This window comes from Tribolium madens, unplaced genomic scaffold (assembly GCF_015345945.1).
Source record: "Tribolium madens isolate multiple individuals breed KSU strain unplaced genomic scaffold, Tmad_KSU_1.1 Scaffold_19;HRSCAF=116;Tcas5.2_LG9, whole genome shotgun sequence".
Lineage (NCBI taxonomy): Eukaryota > Metazoa > Arthropoda > Insecta > Coleoptera > Tenebrionidae > Tribolium > Tribolium madens.
In genome coordinates, this window is record NW_025400983.1 from 1,531,205 (window position 1) to 1,549,347 (window position 18,143).

Genomic DNA, 18,143 nt, shown 5'->3' on the forward strand with positions numbered 1-18,143 from the left:
TATGGTTTACTAAAATAAAATCAAAAATTGACATTCAAGATTACGTCAATGATATTAATTTTATAATTTTTTAAGTAGTTATCTTCTTCAACATTTTCTTACAAACTCTTTTTTAATTTGTAAACTTTATTGAAATAGTGAATTTTGAGATAAAAAAATTAAATTTTGACAATATCTTTAAAATTGTCAATTAAGAAAAACTTTTAACTGTTTTTCTTTTGTTTTTRTGAAATGAAATCATATTCAGTTATCATTTTTTGACAAAYTTTTGTTACGAGTTAAAACTATTTTCTAGATTTTGGACCTTTTTGATGACACAAATTGTTATTTAGCTTGATAGTTTTAAGATCCTCATTTTTAAAAAAGGCAATTCAATACAAATGTAAACTATTTTAATAACGAAATAAATAAAAAAAATTTCATTCTATTTTAAATTCGAAAACCGTAATTAATAAAAAAATCATTTCTCGTCAAATATGAAGTATAGCTTTTAGTATGACAATTCTAGCTCCAATCTTTTGACAAAGTTTTGTTTTGAGTTAAAACCATTTTTTTTCGAAATTTTGCAAACCCGTAGAGATTTTTATAGTTTTTTAGCAGTAATGCCAACTTTCCGTATTAAAAAAGTCCCAATGATGTCTCGCGATCGTCTAGACCCAAACCGATCAAAAACTGAGAAGATTTCCAACGTGTGGCAAGAGCGACGACAAAAGCAGACAAAGGGTGCTAATCGATAGAGACGTGCTTCCCTTGACGCTCATTGATTTTAAACCTGGAACTGACGTTAAAGCACCATGAGAGATAACCCGTCTTCGCAGATGAGCTTATTTATGATCCTGACGCGATTTAGAAAATTTCAGACATTGTCTGAAATCAAATCAGGTAATGATTTTAACGGCACCTTTCAGGTGGTGCTTACGAAGGGCTAACTCTGTTACCAGGCGACGAATAGCTTCAGGGTGAGGGATGTAATCGAGGGCTTCGAGTTATGATTATTTTAACGATTTAAGTTAAAAAGTTTGAGAGGTTTGGATTAAATTCTCGACGCGTTTGGACTGTAAACAATGACGACAAGCATATCAGTGGTGAATTGTTGGCTTGGAAAGCATTAATATTCCGCTCTTGGAGGCAAAAGTCACAAGGGAGCTGCAAACGCAGGTTTAGTGGTGGAAAAAATCGGACAAGAATTTTATTTGTCGGGTTTTGCCTTTTTTGGGAAAATCAACAGGAAATTGATTGATTTTGTCTGAGTTTTATTTAAATAACAGAAATAAAGAAGATTTACCAGCACAATTTATTTCGTGTTTTAATTTTGGTAAAATTTTAGCAGTTTTGCCAAAACAATTAATTAAATTATTTTTTACAATTATTTATTTTTGTTTTAAACAATATAAGAAGAAAATATTTTTTTTTAATTCTGAACAAATTGTAGCTAGAATCGTCATACTAAATGCCAATTTGCTATAAAAACGAACCAAAAAAACTCAAAAATGGTCTAAATTCATTTAAAAAAATTATAGAATGTTAATTTTTTATTTTTTTAGAATACAATTAAAAATTTTCATTTATTTCGTTATTAAAATAGTTTACATTTGTATTGAATTGCCTTTTTTAAAAATGAGGATCTTAAAACTATCAAACTAAATAACAATTTGTGTCATCAAAAAGGTCCAAAATCTAGAAAATGGTTTTAACTCCTAACAAAACTTTGTCAAAAATGATAACTGAATATAATTTCATTTCAGAAAAACAAAAGAAAAACAGTTAAAAGTTTTTCTTAATTGACAATTTTAAAGATATTGTCAAAATTTAATTTTTTTATCTCAAANATTTCATTTCAGAAAAACAAAAGAAAAACAGTTAAAAGTTTTTCTTAATTGACAATTTTAAAGATATTGTCAAAATTTAATTTTTTTATCTCAAAATTCACTATTTCAATAAAGTTTACAAATTAAAAAAGAGTTTGTAAGAAAATGTTGAAGAAGATAACTACTTAAAAAATTATAAAATTAATATCATTGACGTAATCTTGAATGTCAATTTTTGATTTTATTTTAGTAAACCATACAAAAAACAGTTAAAGACTAGTATTATTTTTTCGATCATCAGRTTAGAGAAATTAGGATGAAATTAACTCATCTKGAGTAATGAACAAGAATTTCGATTTTATTAATAAAAGTTTTCTCGGACTAGTAATTTTGGAGTTAAAAGAAAAAAGTCAAAAACAGTGAAAACATATTTTTTTTTAATTCTAAACAAATTGGAGCTAGAATCGTCATACTAAATGCCAATTTGCTATAAAAACGAACCAAAAAACTCAAAAATGGTCTAAATTCATTAAAAAAAATTATAAAATGTTAATTTTTGATTTTTTTATTAGACAAAACTTTTAATTGGTTTATTTCAAGTCGGGCTAAGCAAATGGGGCTAAAAAATAATTCTTACAAATTTTTAAAAAGCTATACTTAATATTTGATGAGAACGGATTTTTTATAATTGTGGTTTTCGAATTTCAAGTAGAATTAAAAATTTTTCAGAAATTTCGTTAAGTAAAATAGTCTACATTTATATTGAATAGCTTTTTTTTTAAAGGGGGTCTTAAAATTTTCATACGAAATAACTATTTGTCATCAAAAAGGTCCAAAATCTAGAAAATGGTCTTAACTCGTAACAAAACTTTGTTAAAAAATGATGACTGAATATGATTTTATTTCAGAAAAACAAAAAAAAACAGTTAAAAACAATGTTTTTGGATCAGCAGCCTAGAGAAATTAGGCTGAAATTAGCTCATTTTTAGTAAAATTCAACAAGAATTTTGATTTCCGACAAGTGATTTTTGAGGTATGAAAAAAAATTCAAGAGTGGTAAATTTTTTTATCGGAATTTGCTATAAAAAAAATCAAAAAACTTAAAAAAGGCTTAAATTCAGTTAAAAAACACAATTTTTTTATTCTTTTTTATTAGAGGAAAAACAAAATTAGTTTCTTTGTAACACAGTCAAGCAAACAAACTTAAAAATAAGCATTTTTGTAAATTAATATATGAGAAAAGAAAATTTTTCTTTAATTGCAGTTTTTGAATTCCAATTTCAAATTCAAATTTATTGAATTACTTGCTTAGCAAATTAGGTTTTTTTAAAACATCAAAATAAATTGAAATCAGAATTGACTAAATGCAAGAATTAAAAAAAGAATGTTTTATTTTCTTCTGCTATACAAAAAATCCAAATTAGTTTTTTCTAATTAAAAAATTAAACTTTTTTTTCCATAAATGCAATTTTCTAATTTTAAACAGAATTAAATAGTTCTAGAAATGCCACACGTTGGTATTTTCTCAGTTTTTGATCGCGAGACATCATTGGGACTTTTTTTAATAGGAAAATTCGGCATTACTTAAAAAAAAACTATAAAAATCTCTACAAGTTTACAAAATTTCAGAAAAAAGTTGAGAATAGTGGAAAAATATTTGGTCTTAACAATCTAAATACCAAAGTCATTAAAAAGGATCAAAAAACGAAAAAAATACAGCATTATATGGGAAAAATACCAATTTAGTGGAAGCTCAATAAAATTTCAGTTTCAGTTTTTGTGTAAAAAACAATTTTCAATTTTTTGTTAGTCACCTGTTTAAAATTTGACGAGGATTACGATTCTGTTATAAGAAATATCTGAAAAAAACGTCAGAATTTTTCAAACTTAAATAAATTCAGCTAAAGTCAAAAAGCTGAAAAGTTTTTTTAGAAAATAATTACTAAAAATACCCATGAATCTGATTTTTATTTGTTTTTTCTATGGGCGGAAATTTTTTCCAATTTTTTTTATTGACATAACTGTTGCGTTTATTTTTTCTGGCCCATCTCCAGTTGAAATTTTTCTCCTCCAAGTTGGGGCAAATTGCCAATTGTTATACTGCACCAAGTCGCAAGAAAGTCGAGTAGTTAACGGATCGTTAATTCGCAACTAAAATTCGCCCTTGGAGTAATTTAAAGTTTGCTAGGTGAGATGCATTTACATAAATAAAATTAGGGAGAAACACAATAATTCCTATCTTGGAATTGAAGAGGGGGTGAAGAATGGAAATCTCCTGTTTAATCCTAAACCTTCGCATTATAGGCAAATATGAAGGGTGCTTTATTAAAATTGCTTGTTTCAAGGGGCTTGTGCTTATTAAGGCGATACTATTCGCAACTTGTCTAATGGGGGAAATTGCCACTTTCCCAGTTTTGACACCAAAGTGGCGAAACTCACTTTACATAACTTTACATTAATTGTGAGAAACTATTATTATTAATTATTTATGACTGAAATATGTAGAGCATGATGTTATAATGAAAAAAAAAAAAAAAAAGAGGAAAAACTATACTCTAAACTGGGTCTGTTATCTTCTGTCTTTGTCTGTTCAATGGAATTTTGTATTAATTTATCCTTGTCGAACACTGTATTGATTGTAGTTTTTTTATTATTCTTTAATAAAAAATGTCATAAATTCATTAATGTTGTTTTATTTGTTGAATACAAGACTGTCATTGTCAATTAAAAGTAAAAAGAAATAAAAACAATACTCTAAACCGGGCTGTTATCTTCTCTCTTTGTCTGTCTAATAGGGTTTCGTATTAATTCATCCTTGTTTTAACAACAGACAATGATAAAAAAAACAAAAAGCCATACTTGAACTTGTCTGTAATAGTTTATCTTTGTCTGATAAATGAAATTTCCTAAGAATTTATTCTTGACAAACTCTTACTCTAAAATTTTTTGTCTATCAGTACACAAAAGTTATAAAAAAAACTAAAAAAACGTTTACTAAACTGGTCTGTTATCTTCTCTCCTTGTCTGTCTAATAGAATTTTGTATTAATTTATCCTTGTCAAACACCTGTTTATTTTCGATAGCGACATTTAAAATCGTAGTTTTATTATTATTTGTTAATAAAAAATGGCATAAATTTATTGAAAAATATTTTTTTTTTCTTGAATACAAGTCTGTCATTGTCAATTAAAATAAAAAAATTGAAAATAAAAACAAAACCCTAAACCGGTCTGTTATCTCTTTTCTTTGTCTGTCTAATAGGATTTCGTATTAATTCATTCTTGTTTAACAACATAATGATAAAAAAAATCAAAATGAAAATGAACTTGTCTGTTATAGTTTATCTTTGTCTGCTTAATAAAATTTTCTAAGAACTTATCCTTGTCAAATTCTTATTATGAAACTAGTCTATCTATGTCTAACAGTACCCAAAAATTATGAAAAAACAAAAAAAAACGTACACTAAACTGGTCTGTTATCTTCTTTCTTTGTCTGACTAATAGAATTTCGTATTAATTTATCCTTATCGAACACTGGTTTATTATTATCGATAGTGATATTTAAGATCGTAGTTTTATTATTCTTTAATAAAAAATGTCATAAATTCATTTAATTTTTTTTTTCGTTTAAAAAAAGGTAAGAGCAATACCTTAACCGGTCTGTTAGCTTCTCTCTTTGTCTATCTAATAGGATTTCGTATTAATTCATCCTTGTTTAACAACAATCAAAAAACTGTACTTGAACTTGTCTGTAATTGTTTATCTTTGTCTGATTAATAAAATTTTCTAAGAATTCATCCTTGTCAAAATTTTATTATGAAAACTCCTCTATCCTTGTCTAACAGTTCACAAAGATTTAAAAATAAAAATAAAAAAACGTATACTTAACTGGTCTGTTATCTTCTCTCTTTGTGTGTCTAATAGAATTTCGTATTAATTTATCTTTGTTTAACAACAGACAATGTTAAAAAATCGAAAAACTGTACTTGAACTTCTCTGTTATAGTTTATCTTTGTCTGGTTAATAAAATTTCCTATTAATTCATCCTTGTCAAACTCTTATTATGAATACTAGTTTATCCTTGTCAATACAAGAATTAAAAAAAAAAACTTATATTAAACTGGTCTGTTATCTTCTCTCTTTGTCTATCTAATAGAATTTCGTATTAATTTATCCTTCTCGAACACTGGTTTATTATCGATAGCGACATTAAGATCGTAGTTTTATTATTATTCTTTAATAAAAAATATCATAAATTTATTTAATTATTTTTTTCGTTGAATATAAGTCTGTCATTGTTAATTAAAATTAAAAAAAAAATGATAAAAAACAATTCCTTAAACCGGTCTGTTATCTTCTCTTTGTTTGTCTAGTAGGATTTCGTATCAATTCATCCTTGTTTAACAACAGGCAATGATAAAAAATCAAAAAACCGTACTTGAACTTGTCTGTAATAGTTTATCTTTGTCTGACTAATAACATTTCCAATTAATTAATTAATTTCAATTAATTAATCAATTAATTATTTATGACTGAGATATGTAGAGCATGATGTTATAATGAAAAAAAAAGAGGAAAAACTATACTCTAAACTGAGTCTGTTATCTTCTGTCTTTGTCTGTTCAATGGAATTTTGTATTAATTTATCCTTGTCGAACACTGTACTGATTGTAGTTTTTTTATTATTCTTTAATAAAAAATGTCATAAATTCATTTAATGTCATTTCATTCGTTGAATACAAGTCTGCCATTGTCAATTGAAATTAAAAAAAAATAAAAACAATACCCTAAACCGGTCTGCTATCTTCTCTCTTTGTCTCTCTAATAGGAGACGTATTAATTCATCCTTCTTCAACAAGAAACAATGACAAAAAAATCACAAACCGGACTTGAACTTGTCTGCTATAGTTTATCTTGTCCGATTAATAAAATTTAATTCATTCTTGTCAAATTCTTATTATTGTCTAACAGCACAAAAAAATCATAAAATAACTAAAATCCTTTACTAACTGTTCTGTTATCTTCTCTCGTTGTCTGTCTAATAGGATTTCGTATTAACTCATCCTTGTTTAACAACAGACAATGATAAAAACATAAAAAAACGTACTAGAATTTGTCTATAATAGTTGATCTTTGTCTGATTAATAAAATTTCCAATTAATTAATCTCAGTCAAACTTTTATTATGAAAACTAACAGTACAGAAAAATTACACGAAACTAGTCTGTTATATTCTCTCTTTGTCTATCTAATGGAGTTTCGTGTTAATTTATCTTTGTCGAACACTGGTTTATTATTAGTATTAGGCTTGTGACTTTGGAATCAAGTTGGCAATAATGAACAAATTAAAGAAATACAATGTTGCCAACTTAATTTCAGAGTCGCAGACTACTTTGATCAGTTTGGTTGTAATCGAAATTTTCCACGAGGGTTTGTAACCGGCGTCGAGAGCGGATATTGTGTGGTGGTGGCCACCCCCATGTCCGTCATGGTGGAAGTTCTTTGTGCTAACTGCAACGGTCACTCCCCTAAGCCCCTTATCAGATGTGTTATACTTGTCGCAATATCAGAGTTATTAGCGACCTATGAGGGGTTCTGCCACTCTCCTCAAAGGTTAATCCAATCATTAACCTTAAAAAAATGCCACCGAAATTAGAATCTAGGCCAGCTTTGATCAATAACATAGCATAAGATTGTGGTAGGTCCTCAAATTGAATTTGTCAATCAAGGGTGGCGGAAACGTGACCGGAATTCGGACGAATCCCGGTGTGGGACGAGTCATATTTACATATCCATCATGAAAATAATCCTAAAACGTTATTTTTCGAGGAGGAATCAATCTAGGGGCGCTTTTCTCCCCTAGGTGGCTTATATCTCTCGGCGTGCCCTGCATGATAAAACTTCCCCAATAGTTGAGTTAACTCGAAACGAAGGGAAGAAAAATTAGCAAAAGATGCCATTGTTATGATTGCTATGGCTGTAATTTCTCATCAGTTGAGTGTTTTCAGCTATCTGGAGGTAGAAATACAGGGTGTTCCGTCTAAATCCCACATTAGAAGTATTGTGAGTTGGAATAATCGTATTTATTTGAAAATTGGTACATAGCTATAAACCATTAAGTCCTCCTAAATGAAAATATTTTCAAGATGGCGGCACTTCCGCTTATACCGGAAGTCGGTCTCAACTTTCTTATTTTAAATGGAAAGGTATATTTTTTACTGCGTTTTTGGATTAATCGGATTATTTTAAGGGAGTTTTCATCAGCTTTCCCTATATCTAAATTTAGCCGTTTTTGAAATATTTGGAGTTTTTCAAAAAAATTTGGATCTGCACCTTACACTTTAAAAACCGGTAACTCTGCCATTTTTTAAGATTTTAAATTCGTTTTTTTTGGCGTTTGAAAGAGAAAGCTTTGATCCTTTTTCTGGTGTTTTCAAGTTTTGAAAAAAGAACATCTCAAAATTTTAAGGTTACTTTTGTAATAATTCAAATACTCATAACTCAATTTTTTCAAATGAAATACCCCAATTTTTATTTTACTAAATAGAATAGCAATACTAGCAATCAAAGTTATGCAAACTTAATTATTATTGATCATTATTTAAAGCTAACAAATGAGAAAAATTTATTTTTGTTTAATGTTTTGTTTAATTTTGTTACACTCTCCATAAATACAAAGTAAATTAATTAAATCTAAGTTTGAGTAGTTTTGACTCTCCATATTTTGGCACTTTTTGTCAAATAATAAGTCACTGTCGACATTTATTGAGAAACAATTTTGACATTTTTGATTTCCATAGCCAACTGTGCAAAAACGGGTGTGGCTAGTAATAGATTTTCGACAGTTTTAACAAAAAGTCACCATAACTTAAAAATTATTAAATTTTGGTATAGGGAATGTTAGTACAGATCGATGCAGAATTAATTCTCTTGCATTTAGTAAGATAAAAATTGGGTTATTTCATTTGGAAAAATTGAGTTTTGGGTATTTGAATTATTACAAAAGTAACCTTAAAATTTTATGGTTTGTTAATTTTTTTTTCAAAATTTGAAAACACCGGAAGAAAGATCTAAACTTTCTCTTTCAAACGCCAAAAAACGACTTCGAAATTTAAAAAATAGCAGAGTTACCGATTTTTAAAGTGGAAGGTGCAGATGCAAAAATTTTTGAAAAACTCCAAATATTTCAAAAAGGGCTAAATTTAGGTATAGGGAAAGCTGATGAAAACTCCCTTAAAATAACCCGATTAATCCAAAAACGCAGTGAAAAATATACCTTTCCATTTAAAATAAGAAAGTTGAGATCGACTTCCGGTATAACCGGAAGTGCCACCATCTTGAAAATATTTTCATTTATGAGAACTTAATGGATTATGGCTATGTACCAATTTTCAAATAAATACGATTCTTCGATCTCTCAATACTCCTAATATGGGGTTTAGACGGAACACCCTGTATAAGTAAGAGAGGCCTTAATGCGCTTCCGTAGGAAGTGAGGAGACATTTAAGACGTGGTAATGCACCACACAAGATATAAAAATCGCTGTTTGTCGAATCAATCAACCACATTGTTTGACTACCATTTTTGAGAGAATAATATTTACCGTCATGTTGGCACGTCTGATACTCCCAATAATCGCAATTACGTTCAATGCTGTTTACTAATCAATTAATTGAAACGTGTGAAACAGAGCGTCACGATCAACCGATTCAATTAAGTCAAAAACATGGACATTACTTCAATTATTGGACTAATTAGCTTCGAAATTTAATCCGATTGAGTGATTTAGTGACGCAAAGGCGTTTTTACGCCCTTTGGGAGTCGCTATCAAAGCTATAACCTAATAACACTGTGTTAGACAAGGATGACGCTATACGAATTTCATTAAGCTGACAAAGATAGAAAATAACAGACTAATTCAGAGTACGGCTTTTTAGTTTTTTCATTATTTGTGTGTACTGTTAGAAGAGGTATTAATAATAATAACACAATAGTTAGACAAGAATAAATCAATATGAAATTTTATTAATTAGACAATGATAGACGATTACAGACAAGTTCAAGTACGGTTTTTTGATTTTTATTGTTAAACAAGGATGAATTAATACGAAATCCTATTGGACAGACAAAGAGAGAAGATAACAGACCGGTTTAGGGTATTGTTTTTATATTTTTTTAATTTTAATTGACAATGACAGACTTGTATTCAACGAATAAAAGAACATTAACTGAATTTGCGGCATTTTTTTATTAAAGAATAATAATAAAACTAAGGTCTTAATGTCGCTATCGATAATAAACCAGTGCTCGAGAAGGATAAATTAATACGAAATTCTATTAGATAGACAAGGAGAGAAGATAACAGACCAGTTTAGTGTACGTTTTTTAGTTTTTTTTATAATTCTTGCATTGACAAGGATAAACTAGTAATTAAAATAAGAGTTTGACAAGGATGAATTAATAGGAAATTTTATTAACTAGACAAGGATAAACTATAACAGACAAGTTCAAGTACGATTTTTTTATCATTGTCTGTAGTTAAACAAGGATGAATTAATACGAAATTCTATTAGATAGACAAAGAGAGAAGATAACAGACCAGTTTAAGATATTGCTTTTACTTTTTTTTAATTTTAATTGATAATGACAGACTTGTATTCAACAAAAAAAAATAAATAAATGAATTTATGACATTTTTTATTAACGAATAATAAAACTTCGATCTTAAATATCACTATCGATAATAATAAACCAGTGTTCGAGAAGGATAAATTAATACGGAATTCTATTAGATAGACAAAGAGAGAAGATAACAGACCAGTTTAGTGTACGTTTTTTTTGTTTTTTTTTTATAATTTTTGTGTACTGTTAGACAAAGATAGACCAGTTTCATAATAAGTATTTGACAAGGATAAATTCTTAGGAAATTTTATTAAGCAGACAAAGATAAACTATAACAGACAAGTTCATGTTTATTTTGATTTTTTTTTTCATTGTGTTGTTAAACAAGGATGAATTAATACTAAATCCTATTAGACAGACAAAGAAAGGAGATAACAGACCGGTTTAGGGTTTTGTTTTTATTTTTAATTTTTTTTTATTTTAATTGACAGTGACAGACTTGTATTTAACGAATATAACAACATTAAGTGAATTTGCGACATTTTTCATTAAAGAATAATAAAACTAAGATTTTAATGTCGCTATCGATAATAAACCAGTGTTCGAGAAGGATAAATTAATACGAAATTCTATTAGATGGACAAAGAGGGAAGATAACAGACCAGTTTAGTGTACGTTTTTTTAGTTTTTTTATAACTTTTGTGTATTATTAGAGAAGGATAGACTAGTTTTCATAATAAGAGTTTGACAAGGATGAATTAATAGGAAATTTTATTAACCAGATAAAGATAAACTATAACGACGAGTTCAAGTACGGTTTTTTGTTTTTTTTTCTTCAACATTGTTAAACAAGGATAAATTAATACAGAATTCTATTAGACGGCCAAAGAGATAAGATAACAGACCAGTTTAGTGTTCCTTTTTTTTAGTTTTTTTTATAATTTCTGTGTACTGTTAGACAAGGATAGACTAGTTTTCATAATAAGAGTTTGACAAGGATGAATTAATACGAGATTTTATTAATCAGTCAAAGATAAACTATTACAGACGAGTTCAAGTACGATTTTTTGATTTTGTTATCATTGTTGTTAAACAAGGATGGATTAATACGAAATCCTATTGGACAGACAAAGAGAGAAGATAACAGACCGGTTTAAGTATTGTTTATTTTGTTTTTTAATTTAATTGACAACGACAGACTTGTATTTAACAAATAAAACAACATTCAATAAATTTCTGACATTTTTTATTAAAGAATAATAATAAAACTATTATTTTAAATGTCGCCATCGATAATAAACCAGTGTTTGACAAGGATAAATTAATATGAAATTCCATTAGTAAGACAAAGTAGTCAAGTTTAAGTACGGTTTTTTGATTTTTTATCACTGTCTGTTGTTAAACAAAGATGTATTAATACGAATTTTTATTAGACAGACAAAGAGAGAGGATAACAGACCAGTTTAGCACGATTTTTTCTGGTTTTTTTTTGTTATAATTAACATTGATGGATGAATAAACTAACATTTGATGAGTTTATGACATTTATTGTTAAACATTGATAAGTAACAAAGAAAAAAGATAATAGACCAGTTCAAAGTGCTGTGTTTTTATTTCTTATAGTTTACTTAAGTGTCGATTAGATGCGATTTTGTTATTTTTGATAAAGCTCTGATAAATGCATTGTTTGGACCTCGTCCTCGCCTCCGGCATCTTTTCTCCCTGTTATTTTCCAGTCTGTGTTGTTAAATTTGCTCAAAGTACTGTAATTTCAGTCCTTTATATCCTCCAGGTTTATGTGTGTCATAAATATATCCATAAATTATCCTTATCCATTATAATAATCTATAAACTGTGTGTGGATTTTAAAACCCAACTTTGGTGCTCATACCTTTTGTCTACAGAAAATTGATTTATCTCGTAATACCACTTTGGGCCCCTTTTATTATTAATCCAATCTGATGAAGGTCATTCCTAATCTCTGGGTATGGTTTTCGTAATAAAATTTATTTTTTTATTTTTTCTTTATATAAAATTTAAAATTAAAAATTTCAAGTAACATAAGATACCACGAACATGGAAATAATGTTTAATAATAAATAAATAATAAATTAATAAATAATGTTTAAAAAAGTAAAAAAAGTACAAAATTAAGCTTAGTTGCTTGTTTTTATGGTTTTAAAAGGTTTTTGCCTGAGTAACTCAGAATTCTCTAAAATTGTATCGAGAAATGTGATGTTTTTGGTAAATTTAAAGGAACTTACGAAATACAAAATTTAGAAAAATTTTTATGGCAGAAATTTACAATTTTTTTGAGATTTTGTTAAAACAAAGTAAAAAAAGCAAAATTTAATCAAAAACTTAGCTTAGAAAGGTTTTTTTATGTTTTTGCGATTTTTACAGAAAAAATTTAATGAAATCAAAAAAATTTGTCAAACAAGAAAACGGAGAATAGCAAAGTTTGATTAAAAATATGTTATTTTTTTTAAATTGAAGAGTGTTTTTCAACGACAGACTTATAAAATTGCATAAACAAAGTAAAATAATGCAAAATATGTCTTGGAAATGCTTTATTTTTTCCTCTTTTGATGTAGTTACAATTTTTTCATAGATATTGATGGTTTTTTACGCAGACTCACAATTTTTTTGAAATTTTGTTAAAACTAAGTAAAAAAAACTGATTATTTAAAAACTTGCTTTATTTTTTTATATTTATGCAAATTTACAGCAATTTAAAAAAAAAATACTAAATCCGGAAAATTTTGTCAAAAGAAAGCAAAAAATTGCAAAAATTTGGTAAAAGATGTTATTTTTTTCTATAAATTTAATAGTGGTTTTCAACGAAAAGCTTAGAAAGGGAAAAAATTGCATAAACAAAGTATTACATTGCAAAATATGGCTTAAAAATGCGCCATTTTTAATTCTTGTGATGTATTTAGAATATTTTTTTATAAATTTTGACGCTTTTTTACGCAAAAACTCACTATTTTTTTAGGTTTTTAATTAATAAGACAAAATAAATAGCAAAATATAATCAAAAATGTGTCATAGAATTTTAGAGACCTTTCTAAAACAAGGCAAAAAAATTGCAATTATATCTAAAAATGTGACATTTCCGCGTTTTTTTTATCAGTTTAATTTTGCTTGTTTTTATGATTTAAAAAAATTTTTACCTGAGAAACTCACTAAATTCAAGAGAATTACTTAAAAATTGTATTGAAAAATGTGATGTTTTTGATAAATTTAAAGAAACTTACAAAATCCAAAAAATTTTGCTAAAACAAGACAGAAAATTAGATCTGAAAATGCCTTATTTTCACTTATTTTTTAAATTTAGAGCTTTATTGTTTAAAAAAACAACTAAATCTCAAAGATTTGATCGAAACAAAATAGAAAATTACAAAATTATATTAAAAGTGTGTAATGTTTGAAAATCTAAGACTGTTCTTACTCAAAAAACAAAATTTAGAACGTTTTTTTGAGATTAGCCTGGAAATTGGTTATTTTTTATGTTTTTGTAAATTTAAGGCGATTTTTACAGAAAAAAATCAATGAAATCAAAAGATTTCGTCACAAGAAAACGGAAAATAGCAAAGTTTGATTAAAAAAAATGTTATTTTCTTTAAATTTAAAAGTGGTTTTCAACGAGAAACTTATAAAAATATAAAAAACTTGCATAAAGAAAGTATAGCTTAAAAATGCGCTATTTGTAATTCTTTTGGCCTATTTAGAATATTTTTTATAAATTTTGACGTTTTTTGCGCAGAAACTCACAATTTTTTTTAGGTTTTTAATTAATAAAACAAAGTAGAAATAGCAAAATATTATCAAAAATGTGTCATAGAATTTTAGAGATCTTTCTAAAACAAGGCAAAAAATTGCAAATATATCTAAAAATGTGACATTTCCGCGTTTTTTATCACGTTCTTTCCAAAAGTATAAGTAGAAAACCACAAAACTTATTTACAGGGTGTATCAGAACTCGCATCTCAGAAAAAAATTTGAAATAAGATAAAATACCACGAACATGGAAAAAATTCTGTCTATAGAAATTTCGAAGTTAGGACTTACGAGAATTTAAATTTTGTACTTTGACTCTTTTTATTTCTGTTGAAAAAGTTTTTTTTGCTACGTGGCTTTCATGGGCAATTTTTTTTGTACCTTTACTAAATAATTATACAAAACATATAGGTTTTTTTTGACAGATAATTTTTTTTAACATTTTTTCCTGGTGTCTTGTCTTACTTGAAAATTTTCTCTGCATTTTGTTATATATTTTGTTATTTCATTTTTTTTTCTTTGTCTTTATTTTTTGCTTAAATTTTTGCCATCTTGTTTTCAAAATAATGCAAAATATGGTTTAGGAATGCTTTATTTTTATTAAGTAAGATAAGATACCAGGAACATAAAAAAAATGTTTAGAAAATTCTATCTATTACAATTTAGGATACAGCTTCCTTGTTTCCTCTTCTAATAGTCAGTAGCAAAAAAACGACGGAGAATTATTTTTCCAACAGAAATAGATAGAGTCAAAGTGCAAAATTTAAACTCTCATATCTCCAAAATTTTTATAGATAGAATTTTTTTAACATTTTTTTCATGTTCCTGGTATCTTACCTTATATGGCCTTCTTCTCTGGGGCGCAAGTTCTGGCGCACCCTGTATTTAGAACTTTTTCATAGATCTTGATCGTTTTTTACGCAGACTCACTAATTTTTTGAGATTTTGTTAAAACTAAGTAAAAAAAACACATTATATAATGTGTTATTTTTTCATGTTTACGCAAATTTAGAGCGCTTTTTCGGAAATTCGGAAAAATTTTTCTCTGTATTTTGTTATATATTTTCTTATTTTTTTTCTTCTTTATTTTTTAAAATTTTTCCATCTTGTTTTCAAAATCTCAAACAACTTTGATTAAAATGGGATTTTTTTTTTGTTTTCAGAGGGAATCAGCTCAGAGGGATGCTGACCGCGAGCGCCGCCTCCGCGCCGACAGCGAATCAAGGGCGAAACAGGCCCTTCAAGACGCCGCTCGATGCAAATCAAGACTTAAACTCCTCACAAGCGAATTCACAAGGTTTGTCCAAATTTAAAGGAAAAAAAAATCAACATAATGCGAATTATATAGCCCATTCGGCAGCTATTTTCCTTTTATTACGACGTTTGCAACACAAAGGATTAATTGAATTAAAATTTCTCAAAGTTTTCTCCTCTTGTGATAAGACACAGCAGCGGCGATTCAAATATTTGCGTGTGTACTTAGGGGAGATAACTTTAAGATTTGGGCCGCTATCGGAGTGAATAAATCAAATTAGGAGAATTACAAAAAAGCGGGCTTTTTACCGAAATTAAATCCGAGTAAAAGGGTAAATAAATCTGGAGAGAGCTATTTCGGAAAGCACACCATTTAAATTTCAAATATTTACATTTCTTTGGCGAATACGTCTCAAGGGTTCGACTTGAAGAATGCAAAGCAGGAATCGATAATAAATAAACAATTTTCAGGCCGTATCTCGATAGTTCGATGATTTAAAATCAGTCGAGCCAACCCTTGGTTTGAGTTTTATGAAGCCAATATCTACTAAATCATCCACATATTGCCAGGATAAGGAGAGTTTACTGGCGATATCCTTGCAGATTTATCGCGGTTGAGGTTGCCACTGGTGGGGTCAACCGTCACTAAAGTGCTAAATATTTATGGCGCTATTTGGGACTTTTCGTAAATTGGTAACGGATATTTGAAAAATTTTCAAAAATTATTGGTTTGGTCTTTGAATTGCAAAAAACGTGATTTGGGACTGCGCCACCACGCCCCCGGCCGGTATCTCTGCTCTTTTATTTATGTTTGTGTTTTTAAAATGTTTAGTGCACTTTTTTGAGTCTCTTAGACTGAATTTGGAACAATTTTGAAGTTTTTTATTTTTTGATTTTGATTGATTTTCGGTACCCGGAGCGGTCTATTGCCCATAAGTCCGGACTTATTGGTGATAACCTCTAATGTTTAGTACCGTTAATTTTCTATCAAATAAACCTAGATTTTTGATTTTTTGGTCAAAATTTTCTGGCCTTATTCTTAATTTTATTATTCAATATCTCAAAAACTATGCATCGTAGAGTATTTTAACTTGTTGCATTGTGTTCAGCGCGTAATTTTACGTCTAGAAAACCATATTTCAACCTTTTTTACGATTTTTAGTAAATTGACTATTTTTATGATTTTACTACAAAAATTCAAAAAATTCGAAATTTTTGAAACTTGACCTAGTGGCGTTTTATGCACTTTTTTGAGTCTTTAGGACCTCTAGAAATGTAAAAAACGTAAAAAAGATCAATTTTAAAGTTAAACATTTTTTTGATTTTTGTCGAGATTTTGGTCGATTTTTGGTACCCGGAGCGGTCTAATGGCAATAACTCCGGACTTATTAGAGATAACCTCTTATATTTGGTACCGTTGYATAGAAAATTGAATTTTCTATCATATATTAAAAAAWTCAGTGCTRTACGATGAATAGTTATCGAYAAAATTTCTGATAAAATCAAAAATATCGAGAATTTAAATCCGACTATAACTTGAAAACTACTACGAATTTTGCAGTTTATTTGACGCCAATCGATTCCCCGGAACATTTTACATAGGTATAGGTCAAAATATTATGTCATTGAGACACAGTTTTGCCCCAATTTACAAAATAAAAAAAAGTAAAAATTTGTCAACACCCCCCCCTTAAAAWCTAGTGTTTTTAAASATGTCTCAGATTKAATTWAAACCTATCTTATCCGATAGATTTTGAGGCGCTAATTACGAATTTTCCAATTATTTTGCGCTATCTCCTTTAGTTTCGCCGTAATCGGCGTTTAAAAATTCAAATTTTTTTGCGAGATTTCGACTTGGCTTAGGCCTCAGTTGATAGATTTTCTTACGCTGATTACGATGGAATTAAATTCTTTGCTCTAAGTCTAATAGTTTGGCCGTAATCGCCGTTAAAAAAGTGAAAATTGTCAAAATTGTGAAACTTTAAACGCGTTTTTCTACGAAACTATAGAACTTAGAGCAAAGGAGTAAAAACCATCAAAATTAGCTTAAAATAATCTATCTAATGGCGCAAACCGGAAGTCGCTCCGGGTTATGGTTCCGGGTACAGAGTCATTTTTAGTTTTTTCAAAAAAAAATTCATATCTCAAAAACTATGAGTCTTAGGTCAACAGGGTTTGTACAGGCGTGTTCTCCGGTTAATTTTACATGTAGTACTAGTTTTTTATAAGAATAAAAAAAATTTGATTGTTTGGTAAAAATCGGATTTTTCTAGACTTATTCTTAATTTTATTACTCAATATCTCAAAAACTATGCATCGTAGAGTATTTTAACTTGTTGCATCGTGTTCAGGGCGGAATCTTACGTCTAGAAATTCATATTTTAAGCATTTTTACAACTTTAGGTAAATTGACTATTTTTACGATTTTACTACAAAAATTCGAAATTTTTGAAACTTGACCCAGTGGCGTTTTATGCACTTATTTGAGTCCTTAAGACCTCTAGGAATGTAAAAAACGTAAAATAGATCAATTTTAAAGTTAAAAATTTTTTTGATTTTTGTCGAGATTTTGGTCGATTTTTGGCACCCGGAGCGGTCTAATGGCAATAACTCCGGACTTATTAGAGATAACCTCTTATATTTGGTACCGTTGGATAGAAAATTGAATTTTCTATCATAT

At 28.2% G+C, this 18,143-nt stretch overlaps 1 protein-coding gene across 3 annotated transcripts in view; it reads left to right on the forward strand.

Moving 5' to 3' along the window:
* Nucleotides 1–18,143, forward strand: part of LOC123011170 — a 97,660-nt gene that overhangs the window by 51,491 nt on the left and 28,026 nt on the right. For all 3 annotated transcript variants that reach the window (XM_044408494.1, XM_044408502.1, XM_044408511.1), the window contains one exon: nucleotides 15,373–15,506. In XM_044408494.1, the coding sequence (XP_044264429.1) occupies nucleotides 15,373–15,506 (134 nt within the window). The remainder of the gene's footprint in view (nucleotides 1–15,372; nucleotides 15,507–18,143) is intronic.